Raw genomic sequence first — 25609 nt, 5'->3', positions numbered from 1 at the left:
GACCAATCTTGTGAACCTTCACTGCACTGTCTCCAATGCAAGTATATCCTTTCTTAAATGTGGAGACCAAAACTGCACACAGTATTCCAGATGTGTTCTCATCAAAACCCTAGGAAAATTACAGCACAGAAGGAGGCCATTCAGCCCATCGTGTCCGTGCCGGCCGAAAAAACTAGCCACCCAATCTGATTTCACCTTCCAGCACCTGGTCCGTAGCCTTGCAGGTTACAGCACTTCAGGTGCATGTCCAGAATTGAGGATTTCTGCCTCCACCACCGATCTGGGCAGTGAATTCCAGACACCCACCACCCTCCGGGTGAAAAAGTTTTACCTCATGTCCTCTCTAATCCTTCTACCAATCACCTTAAATCTGTGCTCCCTGATAATTGACCTCTCCGCTGGGGGAAACAGGTCCTTCCTGTCTACTCTATCTAGGCCCCGCATAATTTTGGACACCTCAATTAAGTCACCCCTCAGCTTCCTCTGTTCTAAGGAAAACAACCCGAGCCTATCCAATCTTTCCTCACAGCTGCAACTTTCAAGCCCTGGCAACATTCTTGTAAATCTCCTCTGTACTCTCTCCAGAGCAAGTATGTCCTTTCTGTAATGTGGTGACCAGAACTGTACACAATACTCCAGCTGTGGTTTAACAAGCGTTTTGTACAGTTCCAGCATCACATCCTGCTTTTGTATTCTATACCTCGGCCAGTAAAGGAAAGCATTCCATATGCCTTCCTCACCACTCTACCTACCTGTCCTGTCACCTTCAGGGACCTGTGGACATGCAGTCCAAGGTCTCTCACTTCTTCTACCCCTCTCAATATCCTCCTGTTTATTGTGTATTCCCTTGCTTTATTTGCCCTCCCCAAACGCATTACCTCACACTTCTCTGGATTGAATTCCATTTGCCACTTTCCTGCCCATTCAACCAAACCACTGATATCATTCTGGAGTCTACAGCTTTCCTCTTCACTATCAACTACACGGCCAGATTTTGTGTCCTCAGCAAATTTCCCAATCATGCCTCCCAGATTTAAGTCCAAATCATTCATATATACAACAAACAGCAAGGGACCCAACACTGAGCCCTGTGGAACTCCACTGGAAACCACTTTCCATTCACAAAAACATCCATCGACTACTACCCTTTGCTTTCTGTCACATTCCCCTTTCATTTTATTGACCAGTCTGCCATGTAGGACCTTGTCAAATGCCTTACTAAAATCCATGTAGACCACATCCACTGCACTACCCTCATCAATCCTTCTTGTTACTTCCTCAAAGAATTCAATTAAGTTTTATTTATTTTTATTTTGAGATACAGCACTGAAACAGGCCCTTCGGCCCACTGAGTCTGTGCCAACCAACAACCACCCATTTATCCTAATCCTACATTAATCCCATATTCTCTACCACATCCCCACCATTCTCCTACCACCTACCTACACTAGGGGCAATTTACAATGGCCAATTTACCTATCAACCTGCAAGTCTTTGGCTGTGGGAGGAAACCAGAGCACCCGGTGGAAACCCACGCAGACACAGGGAGAACTTGCAAACTCCACACAGGCAGTACCCAGAATTGAACCCGGGTCGCTGGAGCTGTGAGGCTGCGGTGCTAACCACTGCGCCATTGTGTTGCCCTAGTAAGACATGTCCTTCCCTTAACAAATCCATGCTGGCTGTCTCTGATTAATCCATGCCTTTCTAAGTGGCAGTTTATCCTGTCCCTCAGAATAGATTCTCATAATTTACCCGCCACCGAGGTCAGACTGACCGGCCTATAATTATTTGGCCTAAACCTCGCATCCTTTTTAAACAATGGTATAAAGTTCACTGACCTCCAATCCTCTGGCACCTCGCCCGTATCCAGTGAGGATACCCTGTACAATTGTAGCAATACTTCCTTATTCCTGTACACCAATCCCCTTGCAATGAAGGCCAACATACCATTTGCCTTCCTAATTGCTTGCTGTCCCTGCGTGCTAACTTTGTACAAGCACACCCAAGTCCGTCTGAACATCAACATTTACAAGTCGCACACCTTTCCAAAAATATCTTTACACTTCCCAACATTATACTGCACCTGCCATCTCGTTGCCCACTCACTTCATCTGTATATATCTCTTTGTAGCCTCTCTGTGCCCTTCCCCTCAGCTTACCTTTCCACCTGCCTTTGTATCATCAGCAAACTTAAGATACATTACTCTGATGAAACCTGTTCCGATGAAACCTGAAATGTTAACACTGCCTCGCTCTCCACAGATGCTGCCTGACCTGCTGAGTGTTTCCAGCACTTTCTAGCATCCACAGTTGCTTATATTTTAGATACGTTACTCTCTGACTCTTCATCTAAGTCATTAATATAAATTGTAAATAGCTGAGGCCCCAGCACTGATCCTTGTGGAACTCCACTATTCACTGCCTGACAACTTGAAAATGCCCCTTTTACCCCTACTCTGCTTGCTGTCCATTAACCAATCCTCTATCCACGCTAATATATTACCCCCAACTCCATGAGCCCTTGTCTATTATACTTCTGTGTGACTCCTTGTCGAATGCCTTTTGAAAATCCAGGTATACTACATCTACTGGTTCTCCTTTATCTACCCTACTAGTTACATCCTCAAAAATGTTGAATAAATTTGTCAAACAGGATCTCCCTTTAGTAAAACCACGGTGACTTTGATCATACTGCTGCCTACTCCAGCTCCTAATTCCTATGTTCATATGTGTTTATCAGTGTGTTGTTAAGACTTCTTTAATAATAGAAGGGAGCAGGTAGTGGCAGGGTCAGTGGACAGTGACTTCAGTCTTCCCCATATTTAGTTGGAGAAGGTTTCTGCGCATCCGGTACTGGATGTCAGATAAGGAGTCAGACAGATCACATGGGCATTGGAGGGGATGAGAGAGGTGATGGTGAGGGAGAGCTGGGGAAGGGAATGAGGGACAGCTGGGGGTGGAGGTGAGGGGAGGTGGGAGAAGAGCTGGGTGCCATCAGTGTACATGGGGAATCTGATGTTGATGAGGGTTTCAGCAGTGAAGGCATGGCCGAAGGAGGGGCCAGTTTCGGGGCCGAAGGAGGGGCCAGTTTCGGGGCCGAAGGAGGGGCCAGTTTCGGGGCCGAAGGAGGGGCCAGTTTCGGGGCCGAAGGAGGGGCCAGTTTCGGGGCCGAAGGAGGGGCCAGTTTCGGGGCCGAAGGAGGGGCCAGTCTCGGGGCCGAAGGAGGGGCCAGTCTCGGGGCCGAAGGAGGGGCCAGTCTCGGGGCCGAAGGAGGGGCCAGTCTCGGGGCCGAAGGAGGGGCCAGGCTCGGGGCCGTAGGAAGGGCCAGTCTCTGTTCCATGTTGTAACCCTGTTCTCTCCCAACACAGGAGTCCTACAATAATGTAAAGCAGTGGCTCCAGGAGATTGATCGTTACGCTAGCGAAAACGTCAACAAGTTATTAGTGGGAAACAAATGTGACCTAACAACCAAAAAAGTGGTGGATTACACGACAGCAAAGGTGAGGAGGGGAGAGGGCAGGGACAGAACAGGGTCCTCCATTCTTCCATTTAATCCCACAGCCGACCTCCTTGAACTGACTCTCACTGGGGTACGGGACCCACACACACTGACTCTCACTGGGGTACGGGTCCCACACACACTGACTCTCACTGGGGTACGGGTCCCACACACACTGACTCTCACTGGGGTACGGGACCCACACACACTGACTCTCACTGGGGTACGGGTCCCACACACACTGACCCTCACTGGGGTACGGGTCCCACACACACTGACTCTCACTGGGGTACGGGACCCACACACACTGACTCTCACTGGGGTACGGGTCCCACACACACTGACTCTCCCTGGGGTACGGGTCCCACACACACTGACTGTTACTGGGGTACGGGTCCCACACACACTGACTGTCACTGGGGTTCGGGTCCTACACACACTGACTCTCACTGGGGTTCGGGTCCCACACACACTGACTCTCACTGGGGTACGGGTCCCACACACACTGACTCTCACTGGGGTACGGGTCCCAAACACACTGACTCTCACTGGGGTACGGGTCCCACACACACTGACTCTCACTGGGGTACGGGTCCCAAACACACTGACTCTCACTGGGGTACGGGTCCCACACACACTGACTCTCACTGGGGTACGGGTTCCACACACACTGACTCTCACTGGGGTACGGGTTCCACCCACACTGACTCTCGCTGGGGTACGGGTCCCACACACACTGACTGTCACTGGGATACGGGTCCCACACACACTGACTCTCACTGGGGTACGGGTCCTACACACACTGACTCTCACTGGGGTACGGGTCCCACACACACTGACTGTCACTGGGGTTCGGGTCCCACACACACTGACTCTCACTGGGGTACGGGTCCCACACACACTGACTCTCACTGGGGTACGGGTCCCACACACACTGACTCTCACTGGGGTACGGGTCCCACACACACTGACTCTCACTGGGGTACGGGTTCCACACACACTGACTCTCACTGGGGTACGGGTTCCACACACACTGACTCTCGCTGGGGTACGGGTCCCACACACACTGACTGTCACTGGGATACGGGTCCCACACACACTGACTGTCACTGGGATACGGGTCCCACACACACTGACTCTCACTGGGATACGGGTCCCACACACACTGACTCTCACTGGGATACGGGTCCCACACACACTGACTCTCACTGGGGTACGGGTCCCACACACACTGACTCTCATTGGGGTACGGGTCCCACTCACGCTGACTCTCACTGGGGTACAGGTCCCACACACACTGACTTTCGCTGGGGTACGGGCCCCACACACACTGACTCTCGCTGGGGTACGGGCCCCACACACACTGACTCTCACTGGGGTACGGGTCCCACACACACTGACTCTCACTGGGGTACAGGTTCCACACACCCTGACTCTCACTGGGGTACGGGTCCCACACACACTGACTCTCACTGGGGTACGGGTCCCACACACACTGACTCTCATTGGGGTACGGGTCCCACTCACGCTGACTCTCACTGGGGTACAGGTCCCACACACACTGACTCTCACTGGGGTACGGGTCCCACACACACTGACCCTCACTGGGGTACGGGTCCCACACACACTGACTCTCACTGGGGTACGGGTCCCACACACACTGATTCTCACTGGGGTACGGGTCCCACACACTGACCCTCACTGGGGTACGGGTCCCACACACTGACCCTCACTGGGATACGGGTCCCCCACACACTGACTCTCACTGGGGTACGGGTCCACACACACTGACTCTCACTGGGGTACGGGTCCCACACACACTGACCCTCACTGGGGTACGGGTCCCACACACACTGACTGTCACTGGGGTATGGGTCCCACACACTGACCCTCACTGGGGTACGGGTCCCACACACACTGACTGTCACTGGGGTATGGGTCCCACACACTGACCCTCACTGGGGTACGGGTCCCACACACACACTGACTCTCACTGGGGTACGGGTCCCACACACACTGACTCTCACTGGGGTACGGGTCCACACACACTGACTCTCACTGGGGTACGGGTCCCACACACACTGACTGTCACTGGGGTACGGGTCCCACACACACTGACCCTCACTGGGGTATGGGTCCCACACACTGACCCTCACTGGGGTACGGGTCCCACACACTGACCCTCACTGGGATACGGGTCCCACACACACTGACTCTCACTGGGGTACGGGTCCCACACACTGACCCTCACTGGGATACGGGTCCCACACACACTGACTCTCACTGGGGTACGGGTCCCACACACACTGACTGTCACTGGGGTACGGGTCCCACACACTGACTGTCACTGGGGTATGGGTCCCACACACTGACCCTCACTGGGATACGGGTCCCACACACACTGACTCTCACTGGGGTACGGGTCCCACACACACTGACCCTCACTGGGGTACGGGTCCCACACACACTGACTGTCACTGGGGTATGGGTCCCACACACTGACCCTCACTGGGATACGGGTCCCACACACACTGACTCTCACTGGGGTACGGGTCCCACACACACTGACTCTCACTGGGGTACGGGTCCCACACACACTGACTCTCACTGGGGTACGGGTCCCACACACACTGACTCTCACTGGGGTACGGGTCCCACACACACTGACTCTCACTGGGGTACGGGTCCCACACACACTGACTCTCACTGGGGTACGGGTCCCACACACACTGACTGTCACTGGGGTATGGGTCCCTCACACACTGACTGTCACTGGGGTACGGGTCCCACACACACTGACTGTCACTGGGGTACGGGTCCCACACACACTGACCCTCAGCATACCTTCAGTACTGACCCTCTGACACTGGGTTTGCCGTGAGGTCAGACTGGAGCAATGGGGTGTGGCGAAGGGCTGCCTGGAGAGTAATGGGACAGACTCCATCCTCTTCCACTCTGCCGTCGTCCGGCTTGCAGCTGTTTTGAAAATGGAAATGTTTGTTGCTCTTGGCAGGAATTTGCGGACTCGCTGGGGATCCCATTTCTGGAGACCAGTGCGAAGAACGCCACCAACGTGGAGCAAGCCTTCATGACTATGGCGGCCGAGATTAAGAAGAGGATGGGTCCTGGGGCTACTGTGGGCAGTGACAGGCCCAACCTGAAAATTGACAGCTCCCCTGTCAAGCCCTCTGGAGGAGGGTGCTGCTGAGAGAGAGAGGTTGTGTGTGGTGTGAGTATCTCTGTGTGCGTGTGTGTCTGTGTGGAGGGATGAACGGAAAGCTGCTTTGTCTTTGGCGGTTGGCAGTTGGTACCTCCTCTCCTGGAACAGGAGAGGTGGGAGGGAGAGGATGGGGCAGAATGTTCATTACAGGTCCCCAGAGGAGCCCTTTGCTCCCAGTCACAGGCACATTTCCTGCCTCGGATCCCGCTAGGACTGCCAATCATGGTGACACACCACCCCCCCCCCCCCCCCCCCCCACCCTGCACTTCCCTGGCCCATCGAGACACTGCACGCAGAGAGAGAGAGAGAGGGGGACGGAGAGAAATGAAACGGCAGATTGTCTCAGTCTGAGCTCGTCTCTATCTCCCGTCCCGTCTCCAGCCCTGTGTCTGTCTGTCTGCCTGTTGCGTGCACTTGTGTGTGTGTCCTGTGTGGATTCCTTTGCGTGTCCTTGTCTCTGTGTGATCCAAATTAATTAAAAGCTCAGATACATTCAGGGCTTCTCCGGGTCAGTCGCTGAAGTGTTGGTTTGGTAGTAACTCCCAGTTTTGTACTGACCAACCCTCCCCTCCCTTTAACACTGCCCCCCCTCCCTCTGTCCCTCTCCTGACCAGACCCTCCCCTCCCTTTAACACTGCCCCCCCTCCCTCTGTCCCTCTACTGTACCCCGACTCTCCCCTCCCTTTAACACCGCCCCCCCCCCTCCCTCTGTCCCTCTCCTGACCAGACCCTCCCCTCCCTTTAACACCGCCCCCCCTCCCTCTGTCCCTCTACTGTACCCTGACTCTCCCCTCCCTTTAACACCGCCCCCCCCTCCCTCTGTCCCTCTCCTGACCAGACCCTCCCCTCCCTTTAACACTGCCCCCCCTCCCTCTGTCCCTCTCCTGACCAGACCCTCCCCTCCCTTTAACACCGCCCCCCCCTCCCTCTGTCCCTCTCCTGACCAGACCCTCCCCTCCCTTTAACACCGCCCCCCCCCTCCCTCTGTCCCTCTCCTGACCAGATCCTCCCCTCCCTTGAACACCGCCCCCCCCTCCCTCTGTCCCTCTCCTGACCAGACCCTCCCCTCCCTTTAACACTGCCCTCCCCTCCCTCTGTCCCTCTCCTGACCAGACCCTCCCCTCCCTTTAACACTGCCCCCCCCTCCCTCTGTCCCTCTCCTGACCAGACCCTCCCCTCCCTTTAACACTGCCCTCCCCTCCCTCTGTCCCTCTCCTGACCAGACCCTCCCCACCCTTTAACACCGCCTCCCCTCCGTCTGTCCCTCTACTGTACCCCGACTCTCCCCTCCCTTTAACACCACCCCCCCCCTCCCTCTGTCCCTCTCCTGACCAGACCCTCCCCTCCCTTTAACACCGCCCCTCCCCTCCCTCTGTCCCTCTCCTGACCAGACCCTCCCCTCCCTTTAACACTGCCCCCCCCTCCCTCTGTCCCTCTCCTGACCAGACCCTCCCCTCCCTTTAACACTGCCCTCCCCTCCCTCTGTCCCTCTCCTGACCAGACCCTCCCCTCCCTTTAACACCGCCCCTCCCCTCCCTCTGTCCCTCTCCTGACCAGACCCTCCCCTCCCTTTAACACTGCCCCCCCCTCCCTCTGTCCCTCTCCTGACCAGACCCTCCCCTCCCTTTAACACCGCCCCTCCCCTCCCTCTGTCCCTCTCCTGACCAGACCCTCCCCTCCCTTTAACACCGCCCCTCCCCTCCCTCTGACCCTCTCCTGACCAGACCCTCCCCTCCCTTTAACACCGCCTCCCCTCCGTCTGTCCCTCTACTGTACCCCGACTCTCCCCTCCCTTTAATACTGCCCCCCTCCCTCTGTCCCTCTCCTGACCAGACCCTCCCCTCCCTTTAACACCGCCCCCCCTCCCTCTGCCCCTCTCCTGACCAGACCCTCCCCTCCCTTTAACACCGCCCCCCCTCCCTCTGTCCCTCTTCTGACCAGACCCTCCCCTCCCTTTAACACCGCCTCCCCTCCCTCTGTCCCTCTACTGTACCCCGACCCTCCCCTCCCTTTAACACCGCCCCCCCCTCCCTCTGTCCCTCTCCTGACCAGACCCTCCCCTCCCTTTAACACTGCCCCCCCTCCCTCTGTCCCTCTCCTGACCAGACCCTCCCCTCCCTTTAACACCGCCCCCCCCTCCCTCTGTCCCTCTCCTGACCAGACCCTCCCCTCCCTTTAACACCGCCCCCCCCCTCCCTCTGTCCCTCTCCTGACCAGATCCTCCCCTCCCTTGAACACCGCCCCCCCCTCCCTCTGTCCCTCTCCTGACCAGACCCTCCCCTCCCTTTAACACTGCCCTCCCCTCCCTCTGTCCCTCTCCTGACCAGACCCTCCCCTCCCTTTAACACTGCCCCCCCCTCCCTCTGTCCCTCTCCTGACCAGACCCTCCCCTCCCTTTAACACTGCCCTCCCCTCCCTCTGTCCCTCTCCTGACCAGACCCTCCCCACCCTTTAACACCGCCTCCCCTCCGTCTGTCCCTCTACTGTACCCCGACTCTCCCCTCCCTTTAACACCACCCCCCCCCTCCCTCTGTCCCTCTCCTGACCAGACCCTCCCCTCCCTTTAACACCGCCCCTCCCCTCCCTCTGTCCCTCTCCTGACCAGACCCTCCCCTCCCTTTAACACCGCCCCTCCCCTCCCTCTGTCCCTCTCCTGACCAGACCCTCCCCTCCCTTTAACACCGCCTCCCCTCCGTCTGTCCCTCTACTGTACCCCGACTCTCCCCTCCCTTTAATACTGCCCCCCTCCCTCTGTCCCTCTCCTGACCAGACCCTCCCCTCCCTTTAACACCGCCCCCCCTCCCTCTGCCCCTCTCCTGACCAGACCCTCCCCTCCCTTTAACACCGCCCCCCCTCCCTCTGTCCCTCTTCTGACCAGACCCTCCCCTCCCTTTAACACCGCCTCCCCTCCCTCTGTCCCTCTACTGTACCCCGACCCTCCCCTCCCTTTAACACCGCCCCCCCTCCCTCTGTCCCTCTCCTGACCAGACCCTCCCCTCCCTTTAACACTGCCCTCCCCTCCCTCTGTCCCTCTCCTGACCAGACCCTCCCCTCCCTTTAACACTGCCCCCCCCTCCCTCTGTCCCTCTCCTGACCAGACCCTCCCCTCCCTTTAACACCGCCTCCCCTCCCTCTGTCCCTCTACTGTACCCCGACTCTCCCCCTCCCCTTCGTCCCTCTGTTGTACCCCGACTCTCCCTGTACATTAAACTCCATCCTGTGTCTGTCCATCCATTTGTCACCTGCTCCACCCCCCCTATAGTTGCACTATTGACCAGAGGCCTCTGGGAGATCCAGCCCCAAGGTGGTTGGGAGGGGTACCAGTGGGGGGTCTACAGTTACCCGGACCCTCGCCATCTTCCCCTGTGCTCGGAATAGGATGAGGCGGGCTGGGTGAAATCAGGTTTCCTGTCACCGATCACTACCCAGTGACCCCTTTTTCTGGTTCTGGTGGGTAGGCTGGGGACTATGATGCTCCCATAGTTGAATATCCCAGTGCCATTCACTGGGCTCAAAATGAAAATCCCATGGGGACCCTGTGCTCCGGTGAGAGTTGCCACTTGTAGGGGAGTAGGCGGATGTCTGAGGTGGTGGTGGGAGTGATCCCTTGAAGATTAGACTGAATTCTCAGTTGGTGGAAGAAGGGGAGGTAGGGGAAAGGAGGAGAGAGAGAGAGAGGTAGGCTGGGAGGAGGGGAGGGTAGAGTGGGAGGGACTGGGGGGCATGGATGGGGAAGGGACCGTCTTTCTGGGTTTGCCTGATCATTCGGAAGTTGCGCTGAGCTCCCTGAGGAGGGGTTTGTTGACTCACTGTTGGAATGGAGGCTGTTGGCATGTCCCTGAGGTTTTGGCATCACTCTGTGTCTGTCTGTCTCTCTCTCTCTCTCTGTGCCTGTGTGTGTGTGTGTCTGTGTGTCGGACTCTCTCACTGTGTCTGTCGGTGTGTGTGTGAGACTCTGTCACACACTGTCTCTCTCTCTCTGTCTGTGTCTCTCTCTCACTGTTTGTCTCTCTCTGTGCCTGTGTGTGTGTGTGTCTGTGTGTCGGACTCTCTCACTGTGTCTGTTGGTGTGTGTGTGAGACTCTGTCACACACTGTCTCTCTCTCTCTGTCTGTGTCTCTCTCTCACTGTTTGTCTCTCTCTGTGCCTGTGTGTGTGTGTGTCTGTGTGTCGGACTCTCTCACTGTGTCTGTCGGTGTGTGTGTGAGACTCTGTCACACACTGTCTCTCTCTCTGTCTCTGTCTCTCTCTCACTGTTTGTCTCTCTCTGTGCCTGTCTCTGTCTCTCTCACCTCCCTCCCCACCCCCCCCCCCCCACAGTAATTCTGACCCTCTATCCCTCTAAAAGTATGATGTATATAATAGATCTCTGTCTCCTGACGGTTTATTTGTGTTTTGAAAATCTTTGCATTTCGACTGTGAGCACAGGTCCAGACATTGTTCTTTTTGTAAAAATAATAGCGACCACATTTTCCTGCCGTTAATACTGAGGTCGTCCCTGGTTATCATGATTTTACAACCTTGTGACTTTATAGAAGTAAAATAAAGTCTCTACTGGATCTCTGTTTTCTCAACATGGTCTCTGTCTTTCAATGGGGTGCTGGATGGCCCAGTCCTGGGGAGGTACTGGGAGATTGTGCAGGGTACTGGCCACCCCACCCCCGAGACCGCCATCTCACACTTGGCCGGGCACTGCCCAGCGAAAACAGGCACACGTGGAGCACTGCACACACTCACCGACGCACACTCACCGACGCACACTCACCGACGCACACTCACCGACGCACACTCACCGGCGCACACTCACCGGCGCACACTCACCGGCGCACACTCACCGACGCACACTCACCGACGCACACTCACCAACGCACACTCACCAACGCACACTCACCAACGCACACTAACCAACGTACACTCACCAACCCAAACTCACCAACGCACACTAACCAACGCACACTAACCAACGCACACTCACCAACGCACACTAACCAACGCACACTCACCAACGCACACTCACCAACGCACACTCACCAACGCACACTCACCAACGCACACTCACCAACGCACACTCACCAACGCACACTCACCAACGCACACTCACCAACGCACACTAACCAACGCACACTAACCAACGCACACGCACACGCACCAACGCACACTCACCAACGCACACTCACCAACGCACACTAACCAACTTACACTCACCAACGCACACTCACCAACGCACACTCACCAACGCACACTCACCAACGTACACTAACCAACCTACACTCACCAACGCACACTCACCAACGCACACTAACCAACGCACACTCACCAACGCACACTCACCAACGCACACTCACCAACGCACACTCACCAACGCACTCTCACCAACGCACTCTCACCAACGCACACTCACCAACGCACACTCACCAACGCACACTCACCAACGCACACTCACCAACGCACACTCACCAACGCACACTAACCGACGTACACTCGCCGACGCACACTAACCGACGCACACTAACCGACGCACACTCGCCGACGCACACTCGCCGACGCACACTCGCCGACGCACACTCGCCGACGCACACTAACCGACGCACACTAACCGACGCACACTAACCGACGCACACTAACCGACGCACACTAACCGACGCACACTAACCGACGCACACTCACCGACGCACACTCACCGACGCACACTCACCGACGCACACTCACCGACGCACACTCACCGACGCACACTAACCAATTTACACTCACCAACGCACACTCACCAACGCACACTAACCAACGCACACTCATCAACGCACACTCACCAACGCACACTAACCAACGTACACTCACCAACCCAAACTAACCAACGCACACTAACCAACGCACACTAACCAACGCACACTAACCAACGCACACTAACCAACGCACACTCACCAACGCACACTCACCAACGCACACTCACCAACGCACACTCACCAACGCACACTCACCAACGCACACGCACCAACGCACACGCACCAACGCACACTAACCAACGCACACTAACCAACGCACCCTCACCAACGCACCCTCACCAACGCACCCTCACCAACGCACCCTCACCAACGCACCCTCACCAATGCACCCTCACCAACGCACCCTCACCAACGCACACTCACCAACGTACACTCACCAACGCACACTAACCAATTGACACTCACCAACGCGCACTCACCAACGCGCACTCACCAACGCGCACTCACCAACGCGCACTCACCAACGCGCACTCACCAACGCGCACTCACCAACGCGCACTCACCAACGCACACTCACCAACGCGCACTCACCAACGCGCACTCACCAACGCGCACTCACCAACGCGCACTCACCAACGCGCACTCACCAACGCGCACGAACCAACGCGCACTCACCAACGCACACTCACCAACGCACACTCACCAACGCACACTAACCAACGCACACCAACCAACGTACACTAACCAACGCACACTCACCATCGCACACTCACCAACGTACACTAACCAACGCACACTCACCAACGCACACTCACCAACGCACACTCACCAACGCACACTAACCAACGTACACTAACCAACGCACACTCACCAACGCACACGCACCAACGCACACTCAGCAACGCACACTCACCAATGCACACTCACCAATGCACACTCACCAACGCACACTAACCAATTTACACTCACCAACGCACACTCACCAACGCACACTAACCAACGCACACTCACCAACGCACACTCACCAACGCACACTCACCAACGCACACTCACCAACGCACACTAACCAACGCACACTAACCAACGTACACTCACCAACGTACACTCACCAACGCACACTCACCAACGCACACTCACCAACGCACACTGACTAACGTACACTAACCAACGCACACTCACCAACGCACACTCACCAACGCACACTCACCAACGCACACCAACCAACGCACACTCACCAACGCACACTCACCAACGCACACTAACCAATTTACACTCACCAACGCACACTCACCAACGCACACTAACCAACGTACACTCACCAACGTACACTAACCAACCTGCACTCACCAACGCACACTCACCAACGCACACTCACCAACGCACACTCACCAACGCACACTCACCAACGCAAACTCACCAACGCACACTCACCAACGCACACTCACCAACGCACACTAACCAACGCACACTCACCAACGCACACTCACCAACGCACTCTCACCAACGCACTCTCACCAACATACACTCACCAACGCACATTCACCAACGTACACTCGCCAACGTACACTAACCAACGTACACTCGCGAACGCACACTAACCAACGTACACTCGCCAACCCACACTCACCAACGCACACTCACCAACGTACACTCACCAACGCGCACTCACCAACGCACACTCACCAACGCACACTAACCAACGCACACTAACCAACGCACACTAACCAACGCACACTAACCAACGCACACGCACCAATGCACACTCACCAACGCACACTCACCAACGCACACTCACCAACGCACACTCACCAACGCACACTAACCAATTTACACTCACCAACGCACACTCACCAACGCACACTCACCAACGCACACTCACCAACGCACACTCACCAACGTACACTCACCAACGCACACTCACCAACGCACACTCACCAACGCACACTAACCAACGTACACTCACCAACGCACACTCACCAACGCACTCTCACCAACGCACTCTCACCAACGCACTCTCACCAACGCACTCTCACCAACGCACACTCACCAACGCACACTAACCAACGTACACTCACCAACGTACACTCACCAACGCACACTAACCAACGTACACTCGCCAACGCACACTAACCAACGTACACTCACCAACGCACACTAACCAACGCACACTAACCAACGCACACTCACCAACGCACACTCACCAACGCACACTCACCAACGCACACTCACCAACGCACACGCACCAACGCACACTAACCAACGCACCCTCACCAACGCACCCTCACCAACGCACCCTCACCAACGCACCCTCACCAATGCACCCTCACCAATGCACCCTCACCAACGCACCCTCACCAACGCACACTCACCAACGTACACTCACCAACGCACACTAACCAATTGACACTCACCAACGCGCACTCACCAACGCGCACTCACCAACGCGCACTCACCAACGCGCACTCACCAACGCGCACTCACCAACGCACACTCACCAACGCACACTCACCAACGTACACTCACCAACGTACACTCACCAACGCACACTCACCAACGCACACTCACCAATTGGCACTCACCAACGCGCACTCACCAACGCGCACTCACCAACGCGCACTCACCAACGCGCACTCACCAACGCACACTCACCAACGCACACTAACCAACGCACACCAACCAACGTACACTAACCAACGCACACTCACCATCGCACACTCACCAACGTACACTAACCAACGCACACTCACCAACGCACACTCACCAACGCACACTAACCAACGTACACTAACCAACGCACACGCACCAACGCACACTCAGCAACGCACACTCACCAACGCACACTCACCAACGCACACTAACCAATTTACACTCACCAACGCACACTCACCAACGCACACTAACCAACGCACACTCACCAACGCACACTCACCAACGCACACTAACCAACGCACACTAACCAACGCACACTCACCAACGTACACTCACCAACGTACACTCACCAACGCACACTCACCAACGCACACTCACCAACGCACACTGACTAACGTACACTAACCAACGCACACTCACCAACGCACACTCACCAACGCACACTCACCAACGCACACCAACCAACGCACACTCACCAACGCACACTCACCAACGCACACTAACCAATTTACACTCACCAACGCACACTCACCAACGCACACTAACCAACGTACACTCACCAACGTACACTAACCAACCTGCACTCACCAACGCACACTCACCAACGCACACTCACCAACGCACACTCACCAACGCACACTCACCAACGCACACTCACCAACGCACACTCACCAACGCAAACTCACCAACGCACACTAACCAACGTACACTCACCAACGCACACTAACCAACGCACACTCACCAACGCACACTCACCAACGCACTCTCACCAACGCACTCTCACCAACATACACTCACCAACGCACATTCACCAACGTACACTCGCCAACGTACACTAACCAACGTACACTCGCGAACGCACACTAACCAACGTACACTCGCCAACCCACACTCACCAACGCACACTCACCAACGTACACTCACCAACGTACACTCACCAACGCGCACTCACCAACGCACACTCACCAACGCACACTAACCAACGCACACTAACCAACGCACACTAACCAACGCACACTAACCAACGCACACTCACCAACGCACACTCACCAACGCACACTCACCAACGCACACTCACCAACGCACACTAACCAATTTACACTCACCAACGCACACTCACCAACGCACACTCACCAACGCACACTCACCAACGTACACTCACCAACGCACACTCACCAACGCACACTCACCAACGCACACTAACCAACGTACACTCACCAACGCACACTCACCAACGCACACTCACCAACGCACTCTCACCAACGCACTCTCACCAACGCACTCTCACCAACGCACACTCACCAACGCACACTAACCAACGTACACTCACCAACGTACACTCACCAACGCACACTAACCAACGTACACTCGCCAACGCACACTAACCAACGTACACTCGCCAACGCACACTCACCAACGCACACTCACCAACGTACACTCACCAACGCACACTCACCAACGCACACTCACCAACGCACACTCACCAACGCACACTCACCAACGCACACTAACTAACGCACACTAACTAACGCACACTCACCAACGCACACTAACCAACGCACACTCACCAACGCACACTAACCAACGTACACTCACCAACCCAAACTCACCAACGCACACTAACCAACGCACACTCACCAACGCACACTCACCAACGTACACTCACCAACGCACACTAACCAACGCACACTCACCAACGCACACTCACCAACGCACACGCACCAACGCTCACTAACCAACGTACACTCACCAACGCACGCTAACCAACGCACCCTCACCAACGTACACTCACCAACGCACACTCACCAACGCACACTCACCAACGCACACTCACCAACGTACACACACCAACGTACACACACCAACGTACACTCACCAACGCACACTCACCAACGCACACTCACCAACGCACAGTAACCAACGCACACTCACCAACGCACACTCACCAACGTACACTCACCAACGTACACTCACCAACGTACACTCACCAACGTACACTCACCAACGTACACTCACCAACGCACACGCACCAACGCACAATAACCAACGTACACTCACCAACGTACACTCACCAACGCACACTAACCAACGCACACTAACCAACGCACCCTCACCAACGCACCCTCACCAACGCACCCTCACCAACGTACACCCACCAACGTACACTCACCAACGCACACTCACCAACGCACACTCACCAACGCACACTCACCAACGCACACTCACCAACGCACACTCACCAACGCATACTAACCAACGCACACTCACCAACGCACACTCACCAACGCACACTCACCAATTGGCACTCACCAACGCGCACTCACCAACGCGCACTCACCAACGTGCACTCACCATCGCACACGAACCAACGCGCACTCACCAACGCACACTCACCAACGCACACTAACCAACGTACACCAACCAACGTACATTAACCAACGCACACTCACCATCGCACACTCACCAACGCACACTCACCAACGCACACTCACCAACGCACACTCACCAACGCACACTAACCAACGTACACTAACCAACGTACACTAACCAATGTACACTCACCAACGCACACTCACCAACGCACACGCACCAACGCACACTCACCAACGCACACTCACCAACGCACACTAACCAATTTACACTCACCAACGCACACTCACCAACGCACACTAACCAACGTACACTCACCAACGCACACTCACCAACGCACACTAACCAACGCACACTCACCAACGTACACTCACCAACGTACACTCACCAACGCACACTCACCAACGCACACTCACCAACGCACACGCACCAACGCACACTCACCAATGCACACTCACCAACGCACACTAACCAATTTACACTCACTAACGTACACTCACCAACGCACACTCACCAACGCACACTAACCAACGCACACTAACCAACGTACACTCACCAACGTACACTCACCAACGCACACTCACCAACGCACACTCACCAACGCACACTCACCAACGTACACTGACTAACGTACACTAACCAACGCACACTCACCAACGCACACTCACCAACGCACACTCACCAACGTACACCAACCAACGCACACTCACCAACGCACACTCACCAACGCACACTAACCAATTTACACTCACCAACGCACACTCACCAACGCACACTCACCAACGCACACTCACCAACGCACACTCACCAACGCACACTAACCAACGTACACTAACCAACGTACACTAACCAACGTACACTCACCAACGCACACTCACCAACGCACACGCACCAACGCACACTCACCAACGCACACTCACCAACGCACACTAACCAATTTACACTCACCAACGCACACTCACCAACGCACACTAACCAACGTACACTCACCAACGCACACTCACCAACGCACACTAACCAACGCACACTCACCAACGTACACTCACCAACGTACACTCACCAACGCACACTCACCAACGCACACTCACCAACGCACACGCACCAACGCACACTCACCAATGCACACTCACCAACGCACACTAACCAATTTACACTCACTAACGTACACTCACCAACGCACACTCACCAACGCACACTAACCAACGCACACTAACCAACGTACACTCACCAACGTACACTCACCAACGCACACTCACCAACGCACACTCACCAACGCACACTCACCAACGTACACTGACTAACGTACACTAACCAACGCACACTCACCAACGCACACTCACCAACGCACACTCACCAACGTACACCAACCAACGCACACTCACCAACGCACACTCACCAACGCACACTAACCAATTTACACTCACCAACGCACACTCACCAACGCACACTCACCAACGCACACTAACCAACGTACACTCACCAACGTACACTAACCAACCTGCACTCACCAACGCACACTCACCAACGCAAACTCACCAACGCACACTAACCAACGCACACTAACCAACGCACACTAACCAACGCACACTAACCAACGTACACTCACCAACGCACACTCACCAACGCACACTCACCAACGCACACTCACCAACGCACTCTCACCAACGCACTCACCAACGCACATTCACCAACGTACACTCGCCAACGTACACTAACCAACGTACACTCGCGAACGCACACTAACCAACGTACACTCGCCAACCCACACTCACCAACGCACACTCACCAACGCACACTCACCAACGTACACTCACCAACGCACACTCACCAACACACACTAACCAACGCACACTAACCAACGCACACTAACCAACGCACACTAACCAACGCACACGCACCAACGCACACTCACCAACGCACACTCACCAACGCGCACTCACCAACGCGCACTCACCAACGCGCACTCACCAACGCACACTAACCAACGCACACTAACCAACGCACACTCACCAACGCACTCTCACCAACGCACACTCACCAACGCACACTAACCAACGTACACTCACCAACGTACACTCACCAACGCACACTAACCAACGCACACTCGCCAACGCACACTCGCCAACGCACACTCACCAACGCACACTCACCAACGCACACTCACCAACGCACACTAACTAACGCACACTAACTAACGCACACTCACCAATGCACACTCACCAACGCACACGCACCAACGCACACTAACCAACGTACACTCACCAACGTACACTCACCAACGCACACTCACCAACGCACACTCACCAATGCACACTCACCAACGCACATGCACCAACGCACACTAACCAACGTACACTCTCCAACGCACACTCACCAATGCACACTCACCAACGTACACTAACCAACGTACACACACCAACATACACTCACCGACGCACACTCACCGACGCACACTCACCGACGCACACTAACCAATTTACACTCACCAACGCACACTCACCAACGCACACTCACCAACGCACACTAACCAACGCACACTAACCAACGCACACTAACCAACGCACACTCACCAACGCACATTAACCAACGCACACTCACCAACCCAAACTCACCAACGCACACTAACCAACGCACACTAACCAACGCACACTCACCAACGCACACTCACCAACGCACACTCACCAACGCACACTAACCAACGCACACTCACCAACGCACACTCACCAACGCACACGCACCAACGCACACTAACCAACGTACACTCACCAACGCACACTAACCAACGCACCCTCACCAACGCACCCTCACCAACGTACACTCACCAACGTACACTCACCAACGCACACTCACCAACGCACACTCACCAACGTACACTAACCAACGTACACACACCAACGTACACACACCAACGTACACTCACCAACGCACACTCACCAACGCACACTCACCAACGCACACTCACCAACGCACACACACCAACGTACACACACCAACGTACACTCACCAACGCACACTAACCAACGCACAGTAACCAACGCACACTAACCAACGCACAGTAACCAACGCACACTCACCAACGCACACTAACCAACGCACACTAACCAATTGACACTCACCAACGCGCACTCACCAACGCGCACTCACCAACGCGCTCTCACCATCGCACACTAACGAACGCACACTCACCAACGCACACTCACCAACGCACACTCACCAACGCACACTCACCAACGCACACTCACCAACGCACACTAACCAACGTACACCAACCAACGTACACTAACCAACGCACACTCACCAACGTACAGTAACCAACGCACACTCACCAACGCACACTAACCAACGTACACTAACCAACGTACACTCACCAACGCACACTCACCAACGCACACTCACCAACGCACACTCACCAACGCACACTCACCAATGCACACTCACCAACGCACACTAACCAATTTACACTCACCAACGCACACTCACCAACGCACACTCACCAACGCACACTAACCAACGCACACTCACCAACGTACACTCACCAACGCACACTCACCAACGCACACTCACCAACGCACACTGACTAACGTACACTAACCAACGCACACTCACCAACGCACACTCACCAACGTACACCAACCAACGCACACTCACCAACGCACACTAACCAATTTACACTCACCAACGCACACTCACCAACGTACACTCACCAACGCACACTCACCAACGCACACTCACCAACGCACAGTAACCAACGTACACTCACCAACGTACACTAACCAACCTGCACTCACCAACGCACACTCACCAACGCACACTCACCAACGCAAACTCACCAACGCACACTAACCAACGCACACTCACCAACGCACACTAACCAACGTACACTAACCAACGTACACTCACCAACGCACACTCACCAACGCACACTCACCAACGCACACTCACCAACGCACACTCACCAACGCACACTCACCAACGCACACTAACCAATTTACACTCACCAACGCACACTCACCAACGCACACTCACCAACGCACACTAACCAACGCACACTCACCAACGCACACTCACCAACGCACACTCACCAACGCACACTCACCAACGCACACTGACTAACGTACACTAACCAACGCACACTCACCAACGCACACTCACCAACGTACACCAACCAACGCACACTCACCAACGCACACTAACCAATTTACACTCACCAACGCACACTCACCAACGTACACTCACCAACGCACACTCACCAACGCACACTCACCAACGCACAGTAACCAACGTACACTCACCAACGTACACTAACCAACCTGCACTCACCAACGCACACTCACCAACGCACACTCACCAACGCAAACTCACCAACGCACACTAACCAACGCACACTCACCAACGCACACTCACCAACGCACACTAACCAACGCACACTCACCAACGTACACTCACCAACGCACACTAACCAACGCACACTAACCAACGTACACTCACCAACGCACTCTCACCAACGCACTCTCACCAACGCACTCTCACCAACGCACACTCACCAACGCACACTAACCAACGTACACTCGCCAACGCACACTAACCAACATACACTCGCCAACCCACACTCACCAACGCACACTCACCAACGTACACTCACCAACGCACACTAACCAACGCACACTCACCAACGCACACTCACCAACGCACACTCACCAACGCACACTCACCAACGCACACGCACCAACGCACACTTACCAACGCACACTCACCAACGCACACTCACCAACGTACACTCACCAACGTACACTCACCAACGCACACTAACTAACGCACACTCACCAATGCACACTCACCAACGCACATGCACCAACGCACACTAACCAACGTACACTCACCAACGCACACTCACCAATGCACACTCACCAACGCACATGCACCAACGCACATGCACCAACGTACACTCACCAACGCACACTCACCAACGCACACTCACCAATGCACACTCACCAACGTACACTAACCAACGTACACACACCAACATACACTCACTGACGCACACTCACCGACGCACACTCACCGACGCACACTAACCAATTTACACTCACCAACGCACACTCACCAACGCACACTAACCAACGCACACTCACCAACGCACACTAACCAACGTACACTCATCAACCCAAACTCACCAATGCACACTAACCAACGCACACTCACCAACGTACACTCACCAACGCACACTCACCAACGCACACTCACCAACGTACACGCACCAACACACACTAACCAACGCACACTAACCAACGTACACTAACCAACGCACACTAACCAACGTACCCTAACCAACGTACCCTCACCAACGCACACTCACCAACGCACACTCACCAACGCACACTAACCAACGTACACTCACCAACGCACACTCACCAACGCACACTCACCAACGCACACTCACCAACGCAAACTCACCAACGTACACTAACCAACGTACACTAACCAACGTACACTCACCAACGCACACTAACCAACGCACACTCACCAACGCACACTCACCAACGCACACTCACCAACGCACACTCACCAACGCACACTAACCAACGCACACTAACCAACGTACACTCACCAACGCACACTCACCAACGTACACTCACCAACGCACACTAACCAATTTACACTCACCAACGCGCACTCACCAACGCGCTCTCGCCAACGCACACTCACCATCGCACACTAACCAACGCACACTAACCAACGCACACTCACCAACGCACACTAACCAACGTACACCAACCAACGTACACTAACCAACGCACACTCACCAACGTACACTAACCAACGCACACTCACCAACGCACACTCACCAACGCACACTAACCAACGCACACTAACCAACGCACACTAACCAACGTACACTCACCAACGCACACTCACCAACGCACACTCAGCAACGCACACTAACCAACGTACACTCACCAACGCACACTCACCAACGTACACTAACCAACGTACACTCACCAACGCACACTCACCAACGCACACTCACCAACGTACACTAACCAACGTACACTCACCAACGCACACTAACCAACGTACACTCACCAACGCACACTCACCAACGCACTCTCACCAACATTGACTAACCAACGTACACTCACCAACGTACACTCACCAACGCACACTAACCAACGTACACTCGCCAACGCACACTAACCAACGTACACTCACCAACCCACACTCACCAACCCACACTCACCAACGCATACTCACTAACGCACACTCACCAACGCACACTAACCAATGCACACTAACCAACGAACACTCACCAACGCACACGCACCAACGCACACTGACCAATGCACACTCACCAATGCACACTCACCAACGCACACTCACCAACGCACACTAACTAACGCACACTAACTAACGCACACTAACTAACGCACACTCACCAATGCACACTCACCAACGCACATGCACCAACGCACATGCACCAACGCACACTAACCAACGCACACTAACCAACGTACACTCACGAACGCACACGCACCAACGCACACTGACCAACGCACACTGACCAACGCACACTGACCAACGCACACTCACCAACGCACACTCACCAACGCACACTCACCAACGCACACTCACCAACGTACACTCACCAACGTACACTCACCAACGCACACTAACTAACGCACACTCACCAATGCACACTCACCAACGCACATGCACCAACGCACACTAACCAACGTACACTCACCAACGCACACTCACCAACGTACACTAACCAACGTACACACACCAACATACACTCACCAACGCACACTAACCAACGTACACTAACCAACGTACACTCACCAACGCACACTAACCTACGCACACTAACCAACGTACACTCACCAACGCACACTCACCAACGCACTCTCACCAACATACACTAACCAACGTACACTCACCAACGTACACTCACCAACGCACACTAACCAACGTACACTCGCCAACGCACACTAACCAACGTACACTCACCAACCCACACTCACCAACGCATACTCACCAACGCATACTCACCAACGCACACTCACCAACGCACACTCACCAACGCACACTAACCAACGCACACTAACCAACGAACACTCACCAACGCACACGCACCAACGCACACTGACCAATGCACACTCACCAACGCACACTCACCAACGCACACTCACCAACGTACACTCACCAACGCACACTAACTAACGCACACTCACCAATGCACACTCACCAACGCACATGCACCAACGCACATGCACCAACGCACACTAACCAACGTACACTCACCAACGCACACTAACCAACGTACACTCACCAACGCACACTCACCAACGCACACTCACCAACGTACACTCACCAACGCACACTAACCAACGTACACTCACCAACGCACACGAACCAACGCACACGAACCAACGCACACGAACCAACGCACACGAACCAACGCGCACTCACCAACGTGCACTCACCAACGTGCACTCACCAACGTGCACTCACCAACGCATACTCACCAACGTACACTCACCAACGTACACTCACCAACGCACACTAACCAACGTACACTCACCAACGCACACTCACCAACGCACACTAACCAACGAACACTCACCAACGCACACTCACCAACGCACACTAACCAACGTACACTCACCAACGCACACTCACCAACGCACACTCACCAACGTACACTCACCAACGCACACTCACCAACGCACACGCACCAACGCACACTCACCAACATACACTCACCAGCGTACACTCACCAACGCACACTAACCAACGTACACTCACCAACGCACACTCACCAACGCACACTAACCAACGCACACTCACCAACGCACACTCACCAACGCACACTAACCAATGTACACTCACCAACGCACACTCACCAACGCACACTCACCAACGTACACACACCAACGCACACTCACCAACGCACACGCACCAACGCACACTCACCAACATACACTCACCAACATACACTCACCAACGCACACTCACCAACGTACACTAACCAACGTACACAGACCAACATACACTCACCAACGCACACTATCCAATGCACACTCACCAACGTACACTGACTAACGTACACTAACCAACGTACACTCACCAACGCACACTAACCAATTT

General features: G+C 54.8%; 1 protein-coding gene across 1 annotated transcript in view; it reads left to right on the top strand.

Moving 5' to 3' along the window:
• Nucleotides 1–11296, top strand: part of LOC137355860 (ras-related protein Rab-1B) — a 38788-nt gene extending 27492 nt beyond the window's left edge. Inside the window, exons 5-6 of the mRNA XM_068021452.1 lie at nt 3372–3503; nt 6516–11296. Of these exons, the coding sequence (XP_067877553.1) occupies nt 3372–3503; nt 6516–6710 (327 nt within the window). The 3' untranslated portion in view covers nt 6711–11296. The remainder of the gene's footprint in view (nt 1–3371; nt 3504–6515) is intronic.
• Nucleotides 11297–25609: the final 14313 nt, after the last annotated feature.

The sequence above is a fragment of the Heterodontus francisci genome, chromosome 44 (genome assembly GCF_036365525.1).
Source record: "Heterodontus francisci isolate sHetFra1 chromosome 44, sHetFra1.hap1, whole genome shotgun sequence".
NCBI lineage: Eukaryota > Metazoa > Chordata > Chondrichthyes > Heterodontiformes > Heterodontidae > Heterodontus > Heterodontus francisci.
Note: the sequence above shows the minus strand (reverse complement) of the source record. Positions and strands in the feature narration are given on the sequence as shown.